Source organism: Oncorhynchus nerka, linkage group LG19 (genome assembly GCF_034236695.1).
Source record: "Oncorhynchus nerka isolate Pitt River linkage group LG19, Oner_Uvic_2.0, whole genome shotgun sequence".
Lineage (NCBI taxonomy): Eukaryota > Metazoa > Chordata > Actinopteri > Salmoniformes > Salmonidae > Oncorhynchus > Oncorhynchus nerka.
The window spans coordinates 40,358,946-40,368,945 of record NC_088414.1 but is presented as its reverse complement, the minus strand read 5'-3'; the positions used below and the strand labels follow the sequence as shown (position 1 = coordinate 40,368,945).

Below are 10,000 nucleotides of genomic sequence, written 5' to 3'. Positions count from 1 at the left end.
ATGTTTGGTGTATTCTAGAACCTCTCTGTGTTCTCTCTCCTGTCAGTCTGACTGTATCTTTAGAATGTTTGACGTATTCTAGAACCTCTCTGTGTTCTCTCTCTCCTGTCAGTCTGACTGTATCTTTAGAATGTTTGACGTATTCTAGAACCTCTCTGTGTTCTCTCTCCTGTCAGTCTGACTGTATCTCTAAAATGTTTGGTGTATTCTAGAACCTCTCTGTGTTCTCTCTCCTGTCAGTCTGACTGTATCTCTAAAATGTTTGGTGTATTCTAGAACCTCTCTGTGTTCTCTCTCTCCTGTCAGTCTGACTGTATCTTTAGAATGTGTGGTGTATTCTAGAACCTCTCTGTGTTCTCTCTCCTGTCAGTCTGACTGTATCTCTAAAATGTTTGGTGTATTCTAGAACCTCTCTGTGTTCTCTCTCCTGTCAGTCTGACTGTATCTCTAAAATGTTTGGTGTATTCTAGAACCTCTCTGTGTTCTCTCTCCTGTCAGTCTGACTGTATCTTTAGAATGTTTGGCGTATTCTAGAACCTCTCTGTGTTCTCTCTCCTGTCAGTCTGACTGTATCTTTAGAATGTTTGGCGTATTCTAGAACCTCTCTGTGTTCTCTCTCTCCTGTCAGTCTGACTGTATCTTTAGAATGTTTGGCGTATTCTAGAACCTCTCTGTGTTCTCTCTCCTGTCAGTCTGACTGTATCTTTAGAACGTTTGGCGTATTCTAGAACCTCTCTGTGTTCTCTCTCTCCTGTCAGTCTGACTGTATCTCTAAAATGTTTGGTGTATTCTAGAACCTCTCTGTGTTCTCTCTCCTGTCAGTCTGACTGTATCTTTAGAATGTTTGGTGTATTCTAGAACCTCTCTGTGTTCTCTCTCCTGTCAGTCTGACTGTATCTCTAAAATGTTTGGTGTATTCTAGAACCTCTCTGTGTTCTCTCTCCTGTCAGTCTGACTGTATCTCTAAAATGTTTGGTGTATTCTAGAACCTCTCTGTGTTCTCTCTCCTGTCAGTCTGACTGTATCTCTAAAATGTTTGGTGTATTCTAGAACCTCTCTGTGTTCTCTCTCCTGTCAGTCTGACTGTATCTCTAAAATGTTTGGTGTATTCTAGAACCTCTCTGTGTTCTCTCTCTCCTGTCAGTCTGACTGTATCTTTAGAATGTTTGGCGTATTCTAGAACCTCTCTGTGTTCTCTCTCTCCTGTCAGTCTGACTGTATCTTTAGAATGTTTGGCGTATTCTAGAACCTCTCTGTGTTCTCTCTCTCCTGTCAGTCTGACTGTATCTTTAGAATGTTTGGCGTATTCTAGAACCTCTCTGTCTTCTCTCTCCTGTCAGCCTGACTGTATCTTTAGAATGTTTGGCGTATTCTAGAACCTCTCTGTGTTCTCTGTCTCCTGTCAGTCTGACTGTATCTTTAGAATGTTTGGCGTATTCTAGAACCTCTCTGTCTTCTCTCTCCTGTCAGCCTGACTGTCCACATGGACGACGAGCTCCGCCTCATCTCCCAGAATTCCTTGCAGAGCCTGCTGCTGGATTTCTCTGATTGGAGGGAGGACGTCCTGTTTGGATATACACACTTCCTGCTCCGAGAGGTGACTATATGTTTCAGATATATTTTATTGTAGAGCAGAGGTATTCATGCACATTTTGTTGAGTGAGCTCAATTATTTTACCTAAACGACAACATGAACATACAAAACATAACACCACAAGTATTACATCAGGAGTATTACATCAGGAGTACCAGGAGTATTACATCAGGAGTATTACATCAGGAGTACCAGGAGTATTACACCAGGAGTATTACACCAGGAGTATCAGGAGTATTACACCAGGAGTATCAGGAGTATTACACCAGGAGTATCAGGAGTATTACACCAGGAGTATTACACCAGGAGTATCAGGAGTATTACACCAGGAGTATCAGGAGTACTACATCGGGAGTATTACACCAGGAGTATCATGAGTATTACACCAGGAGTATCATGAGTATTACACCAGGAGTATCATGAGTATTACACCAGGAGTATCAGGAGTATTACACCAGGGGTATCAGGAGTATTACATCAGGAGTATTACACCAGGAGTATCAGGAGTATTACACCAGGAGTATCAGGAGTACTACATCGGGAGTATTACACCAGGAGTATCAGGAGTATTACACCAGGAGTATCATGAGTATTACACCAGGAGTATCAGGAGTATTACACCAGGAATACCATGAGTATTACACCAGGAGTATCAGGAGTATTACACCAGGAGTATTACACCAGGAGTATCAGGAGTATTACACCAGGAGTATCAGGAGTATTACACCAGGAGTATTACACCAGGAGTATCAGGAGTATTACACCAGGAGTATCAGGAGTACTACATCGGGAGTATTACACCAGGAGTATCATGAGTATTACACCAGGAGTATCATGAGTATTACACCAGGAGTATCATGAGTATTACACCAGGAGTATTACACCAGGAGTATCAGGAGTATTACACCAGGGGTATCAGGAGTATTACATCAGGAGTATTACACCAGGAGTATCAGGAGTATTACACCAGGAGTATTACACCAGGAGTATCAGGAGTACTACATCGGGAGTATTACACCAGGAGTATCAGGAGTATTACACCAGGAGTATCATGAGTATTACACCAGGAGTATCATGAGTATTACACCAGGAGTATCAGGAGTATTACACCAGGAATACCATGAGTATTACACCAGGAGTATCAGGAGTATTACACCAGGAGTATTACACCAGGAGTATCAGGAGTATTACACCAGGAGTATCAGGAGTACATCGGGAGTATTACACCAGGAGTATTACACCAGGAGTATTACATCAGGAATATCAGGAGTATTACATCAGGAGTATTACACCAGGAATATCAGGAGTATTACATCAGGAGTATTACACCAGGAGTATTACATCAGGAGTATTACACCAGGAATATTACATCAGGAGTATTACACCAGGAGTATTACACCAGGAGTATTACACCTGGAGTATTAGAAGTATTGCATTAGGAGTATTGCACCAGGAGTATTACATATATGTATGGTGAAGCCTCAACTCTTAGCCCCCTTTTCCAATTCAAATGAGCTCCAACAAATAGTGAATAATGACAACATTGCTGTTGTTTCGTGTGACTACAGCGCCAATGATAAAAGGCTAAAATAGAGACATGTTCTAATTGAGAGATGCGTCAAAGCAGACAATTCGCCAGCCCGGCATCGGTCACTATAACTCAAAACAATGCATTCTAAAATAAATCACACACTTCACACGCTGACAGGTACATTTCAATTCAGGGGATTAACTGAAATTCCAATTCAAGTTTGATGGTTCCCTCTCTGTGATGGCTCTGTGTGATGGCTCCCTCACTGCTGTCTGTGATGGCTCCCTCTCTGTGATGGCTCTGTGTGATGGCTCCCTCACTGCTGTCTGTGATGGCTCCCTCTCTGTGATGGCTCTGTGTGATGGCCCCCCCTCTGCTCTGTGTGATGTCTCTGTGTGATGTCTCTGTGTGATGGCTCTCTGTGATGGCTCTGTGTGATGGTCCCCTCTCTGTGTGATGGCTCCCTCACTGCTCTGTGTGATGGCTCTGTGTGATGGCTCTGTGTGGATGGTTCCCTCTCTGTGTGATGCCTCTGTGTGATGGCTCCCTCTCTGTGTGATGGCTCCCTCTCTATGTGATGGGTCTGTGTGATGGCTCCATCTCTGTGTGATGCCTCTGTGTGATGGCTCCCTCTCTGTGTGATGGCTCTGTGTGATGCCACTGTGTGATGGCTCCCTCTCTGTGTGATGGCTCTGTGTGATGGCTCTGTGTGATGGCTCTGTGTGATGCCTCTGTGTGATGGCTCCCTCTCTGTGTGATGGCTCCCTCTCTGTGTGATGGCTCTGTGTGATGGCTCTGTGTGATGCCTCTGTGTGATGGCTCCCTCTCTGTGTGATGGCTCTGTGTGATGCCACTGTGTGATGGCTCCCTCTCTGTGTGATGGCTCTGTGTGATGCCTCTGTGTGATGGCTCCCTCTCTGTGTGATGGCTCTGTGTGATGGCTCTGTGTGATGCCTCTGTGTGATGGCTCCCTCTCTGTGTGCCTCCAGGTTCAGGATACACACCAGGGTCTGCAGGACTCCTCCATCAAACTACTGCTGCAACTGCTCACACAGTGGAGACTCACACTGCAGGTCCCTGGGAACAAACGGGCTGCTGAGGTTTGTAGGGTGTGTGTGTGTGTGTAATGTTTGTGTAGTGTGTCTGTGTGTGTGTGTGTGTGTAGTGTGTGTGTAGTGTGTGTGTGTGTAGTGTTTGTGTAGTGTGTGTGTGTGTGTAGGGTGTGTGTGTGTAATGTTTGTGTAGTGTGTCTGTGTGTGTAGTGTGTGTGTGTGTAGTGTGTGTGTGTGTGTAGGGTGTGTGTGTGTAATGTTTGTGTAGTGTGTCTGTGTGTGTAGTGTGTGTGTGTGTGTGTGTAGTGTGTGTGTGTAGTGTTTGTGTAGTGTGTCTATGTGTGTGTAGTGTGTCTGTGTGTGTGTGTGTGTGTGTAGTGTGTGTGTGTGTAGTGTTTGTGTAGTGTGTGTGTAGGGTGTGTGTGTGTAATGTTTGTGTAGTGTGTCTGTGTGTGTAGTGTGTGTGTGTGTAGTGTGTGTGTGTGTGTAGGGTGTGTGTGTGTAATGTTTGTGTAGTGTGTCTGTGTGTGTAGTGTGTGTGTGTGTGTGTGTGTAGTGTGTGTGTGTGTAATGTTTGTGTAGTGTGTCTGTGTGTGTAGTGTGTGTGTGTGTGTGTAGTGTGTGTGTGTAGTGTTTGTGTAGTGTGTCTATGTGTGTGTAGTGTGTCTGTGTGTGTGTGTGTGTGTGTAGTGTGTGTGTGTGTAGTGTTTGTGTAGTGTGTGTGTAGGGTGTGTGTGTGTAATGTTTGTGTAGTGTGTCTGTGTGTGTAGTGTGTGTGTGTGTGTGTGTGTAGTGTGTGTGTGTAGTGTTTGTGTAGTGTGTCTATGTGTGTGTAGTGTGTCTGTGTGTGTAGTGTATCTATGTGTGTGTAGTGTGTCAATGTGTGTGTAGTGTGTCTATGTGTGTATTTGACTGAGTATACATGCATGTCTGCTTCAGTGTGTTATATCTAACTCTCCCTCCCTCCCTCCCCAGGCCAGTCCCAGACTACCAGACCGTAGTCCTCACTGCTCAGTGCTTCATGCTGTAGAAGGCCTGGCTCTGCTGCTCCTCTGCTCCTGTCAGACCAGCACACGCAAACTGGCTGTGTCTGTTCTCAGAGAAATACGCATTCTCTTCAATACTATAGGACACGCAGAGGTAGGGAGGGAGGTAGGGAGGGAGGGAGGAGAGGGAGGGAGGGGGAGGGAGGTAGGGAGGAGAGGGAGGGAGGGAGGAGAGGGAGGGAGGAGAGGGAGGGAGGGGGAGGGAGGGAGGGAGGGAGGAGAGGGAGGGAGGGAGGGAGGTAGGGGGGAGGGAGGGAGGGAGGGAGGAGAGGGAGGGAGGGAGGAGAGGGGGAGGGGAGGGAGGAGAGGGAGGGAGGGAGGAGAGGGGAGGGGGAGGGAGGGGAGATAAGGAGAAGAGGGACGGGCTGGTAAACTAGCTGTCTGTCTTCAGGGAGATACACATCCTCTTCAATACTATAGGACACGCAGAGGTATGGAGGGAGGGAGGGAGGGAGGGGGGAGTGAGGGAGGGGAGGGAGGGAGATAAGGAGAAGAGGGAAGGGCTGGTAGACTGTCTGTCTTCAGGGAGATACACATCCTCTTCAATACTATAGGACACGCAGAGGTATGGAGGGAGGGAGGGAGGGAGGGAGATAAGGAGAAGAGGGAAGGGCTGGTAAACTAGCTGTCTGTCTTCAGGGAGATACACATCCTCTTCAATACTATAGGACACGCAGAGGGAGGGAGGGAGGGGGGAGTGAGGGAGGGGAGGGAGGGAGATAAGGAGAAGAGGGAAGGGCTGGTAGACTGTCTGTCTTCAGGGAGATACACATCCTCTTCAATACTATAGGACACGCAGAGGTAGGGAGGGGGGAGTGAGGGGAGAGAGATATGGAGAAGAGGGAAGGGCTGGTAGACTGTCTGTCTTCAGGGAGATACACATCCTCTTCAATACCATCTGACATGCACAGGGAGGGAGGAGAGGCACAGAGGAAGGGAGGGAGGAAGGAGAGGGAGGGAAGGAGGAGAGGCACGGAGGGAGGGAGGAGAGGAGAGGGAGGGAGGGAGGGAGGGAGGGAGGGAGGGAGGGAGGAGAGGCACGGAGGGAGGGAGGGAGGGAGGGAGGAGAGGGAGGGAGGGAGGGAGGGAGAAATAAGTAGGGTAGAGAGGAGACTGGCTGTAGCTGTAATACTACACTTAGATAAACGGGCTCCAAAAGGCTTCTTGGGTTGGAGAACCCTTTGAAGAACAACATTTTGGTTCCAGGTAGAACCCTCTGTAGAAAGGGTTCTACCTGGAACCAAAAGTGTTCTACCGGCAACCAAAATAGGGTTCTTCAAAGGGTTCTCCTATAGGGCCTGCCGAAGAAGTCATTATGGATAGGGACTACTGGTCTGTCTCATCATTATGATAGAAGCATAACTAAAGTCCATTCTGTTGATAACTCTGTGTGTTTCTGTTTGTTTCCATTTAACTCCACGTACTGACGTCCATGTGCTTTCTTCCTCCCTGCAGGATGATGACAAGCCTATGATAGAGGTGATGGACCAGCTCAGTCCTGCTGTTATGGACAGCTTTGTACACGTGGCCGTGTCCGACTCTGTAAGTCACACTGTCTCTCTCTTTCTGTCTGTGTCTGGGTGTGTGTGTGTGTCTGGGTGTGTGTGTGTCTGGGTGTGTGTGTGTCTGTTTGTCTGTGTGTGTGTGTGTCTGTGTGTATCTGTGTTTGTCTGTGTGTGTGTGTGTGTGTCTGTGTGTTTGTCTGTGTGTGTTTGTCTGTGTGTGTCTGTGTGTGTTTGTCTGTGTGTGTGTGTGTCTGTGTGTATCTGTGTGTGTGTGTGTCTGTATGTGTGTTTGTCTGTGTGTCTGTCTGTGTGTTTGTCTGTGTGTGTCTGTCTGTGTTTGTCTGTGTGTGTGTCTGTGTGTGTCTGTATGTGTGTTTGTCTGTGTGTGTCTGTCTGTGTGTTTGTCTGTGTGTGTCTGTGTGTGTTTGTCTGTGTGTGTGTCTGTGTGTGTGTCTGTGTGTGTTTGTCTATGTGTGTGTCTGTGTGTGTGTCTGTGTGTGTCCAAATACCAATACATGCGTTCTTCGTAGTAGGCTTTTTGGGTGTGCAAGAATAAAAGGTTTTACAGTATGTGTCATATTGAAAAATGCCAGGATGTACAGAACATGCTGATATCAGCTTAGACAAAATCTGATCATTAGAATAGGAGACGCGCTGTAGAAAAATAACATGTTTGCAGGGAACAAGTGTGATTCCACATGAAATGGTTCTCAGTTTGGATGAGTAGTATGGTGATAGTATGTTGTATGATAAGTACACAGTATGTCGTTTAATTTAGTGGTAGACAAGACAGGTTAGTAGACAAGGCCTGTGTGTTTCCTTAATCTCTCCTCTCCTCTCCTCTCCTCTCCTCTCCTCTCCTCTCCTCTCCTCTCCTCTCCTCTCCTCTCCTCTCCTCTCCTCTCCTCTCTCCTCCCCACTCCCTCCTCTCTCCTCTCCTCTCCTCTCCTCCCCACTCCTCTCCTCTCCTCTCCTCTCCCCTCCTCTCTCCTCCCCACTCCCTCCTCTCCCTCTCTCCCCTCCCCCTCCCCTCCTCTCCTCTCCTCTCCTCTCCTCTCCTCTCCTCTCCTCTCCTCTCCTCTCCTCTCCCTCTCCTCTCCTCTCCTCTCCCTCTCTCCTCCCCACTCCCTCCTCTCCTCTCCTCCCCCCCTCCCCACTCCTCTCCTCTCCTCTCTCCCTCCCCACTCCCTCCTCTCTCCTCTCCTCTCCTCTCCTCTCTCCCTCCCCACTCCTCTCCTCTCCCTCTCTCCTCCCCACTCCCTCCTCTCTCCTCTCCTCTCCTCTCCTCTCCTCTCCTCTCCCTCTCCTCTCCTCTCCTCCCCTCTCCTCCCTCCCTCTCCTCTCTCCTCTCCTCTCCTCTCCTCTCCTCTCCTCTCCTCTCCCCTCGTCTCTCCTCCCCACTCCCTCCTCTCCCTCTCTCCCCCCCTCCCCACTCCTCTCCTCTCCTCCCCCTCTCCTCTCCTCTCCTCCCCCTCTAGTCCACCCTCCCTCTCAGCCACCACGTGGACCTACAGTGGTTGGTGGAGTGGACAGCCAGACTGGTGAGCAGTGCCTACGACGTGAAGAGTCCCAGCCATGTATGGATCTATGCCCAGTGTGTCAAAGACCCCTGGGTACTCTGTCTGCACAGCTTCCTGCGCCAGGAACACCTCCCCAAACTCTGCCCTACCGCTCTCAGCTACGCCTGGCCCTACGCATTCACCAGGCTACAACTGCTGCTGCCGCTGGTTGACCCCAAGTACGTACAACACACACGTGTCAGACACACACACACACACACACACACATACAAACCTTTGTGTGTAGACATGGTCAGACACAGGAACACCTAACCTAAACCCAGTCTTACTGTGCCCTTTTGTCCTACCTAGCAATAGCTCTGTTTCTGTATGTAGCTTTGCCTGTATCTATATCTGTATCTGTATGTAGCTTTATCTGTATCTGTTTCTGTATGTAGCTTTATCTGTATCTGTATCTGTTTCTGTATGTAGCTTTATCTGTATCTGTATCTGTAGCTGTTATGTATCTGTATCTGTAGCTATATCTGTATCTGTACCTGTAGCTGTATCTGTATCTGTACCTGTATCTGTACCTGTAGCTGTTATGTAGCTGTTATGTAGCTGTATCTGTATCTGTACCTGTATCTGTAACTGTATCTGTATCTGTAGCTGTTATGTATCTGTATCTGTAACTGTATCTGTAGCTATATCTGTATCTGTACCTGTAGCTGTATCTGTACCTGTAGCTGTATCTGTATCTGTATCTGTTATGTATCTGTATCTGTTATGTATCTGTATCTGTAGTTGTATCTGTAGCTATATCTGTAACTGTATCTGTATCTGTATCTGTATCTGTAACTGTATCTGTATCTGTATCTGTATCTGTAACTGTATCTGTATCTGTATATGTAGCTATATCTGTAACTGTATCTGTATCTGTATCTGTATCTGTAACTGTATCTGTATCTGTATCTGTATCTGTATCTGTAACTGTATCTGTATCTGTATCTGTATCTGTATCTGTATCTGTATCTGTAACTGTATCTGTAGCTGTATCTGTACCTGTATCTGTAACTGTATCTGTATCTGTATCTGTATCTGTAACTGTATCTGTATCTGTATCTGTATCTGTAACTGTATCTGTATCTGTATCTGTACCTGTAGCTGTATCTGTAGCTGTATCTGTACCTGTATCTGTAACTGTATCTGTATCTGTAACTGTAGCTGTATCTGTATCTGTAGCTGTTATGTAGCTGTATCTGTACCTGTATCTGTACCTGTATCTGTACCTGTATCTGTACCTGTATCTGTAACTGTATCTGTATCTGTAGCTGTTATGTAGCTGTATCTGTACCTGTATCTGTAACTGTATCTGTACCTGTATCTGTACCTGTAGCTGTTATGTAGCTGTATCTGTACCTGTATCTGTACCTGTATCTGTAACTGTATCTGTATCTGTATCTGTATCTGTTATGTATCTGTATCTGTTATGTATCTGTATCTGTAGTTGTATCTGTAGCTATATCTGTATCTGTACCTGTATCTGTACCTGTATCTGTACCTGTAGCTGTTATGTATCTGTATCTGTATCTGTATCTGTATCTGTATCTGTAGCTGTTATGTATCTGTATCTGTATCTGTAGCTGTACCTGTAGCTGTATCTGTACCTGTAGCTGTATCTGTAGCTGTATCTGTAGCTGTAACTGTATCTGTATCTGTAACTGTAACTGTAGCTGTATCTGTAGCTGTAACTGTATCTGTATCTGTAACTGT

At 46.8% G+C, this 10,000-nt stretch overlaps 1 protein-coding gene across 1 annotated transcript in view; it reads left to right on the top strand.

Moving 5' to 3' along the window:
- fryb (furry homolog b (Drosophila)) overlaps window positions 1-10,000 on the top strand; it is a 208,516-nt gene that overhangs the window by 116,881 nt on the left and 81,635 nt on the right. The window contains 5 exon segments of the mRNA XM_065004939.1: window positions 1,471-1,597; window positions 4,115-4,225; window positions 5,153-5,317; window positions 6,679-6,765; window positions 8,207-8,466. Of these exon segments, the coding sequence (XP_064861011.1) occupies window positions 1,471-1,597; window positions 4,115-4,225; window positions 5,153-5,317; window positions 6,679-6,765; window positions 8,207-8,466 (750 nt within the window).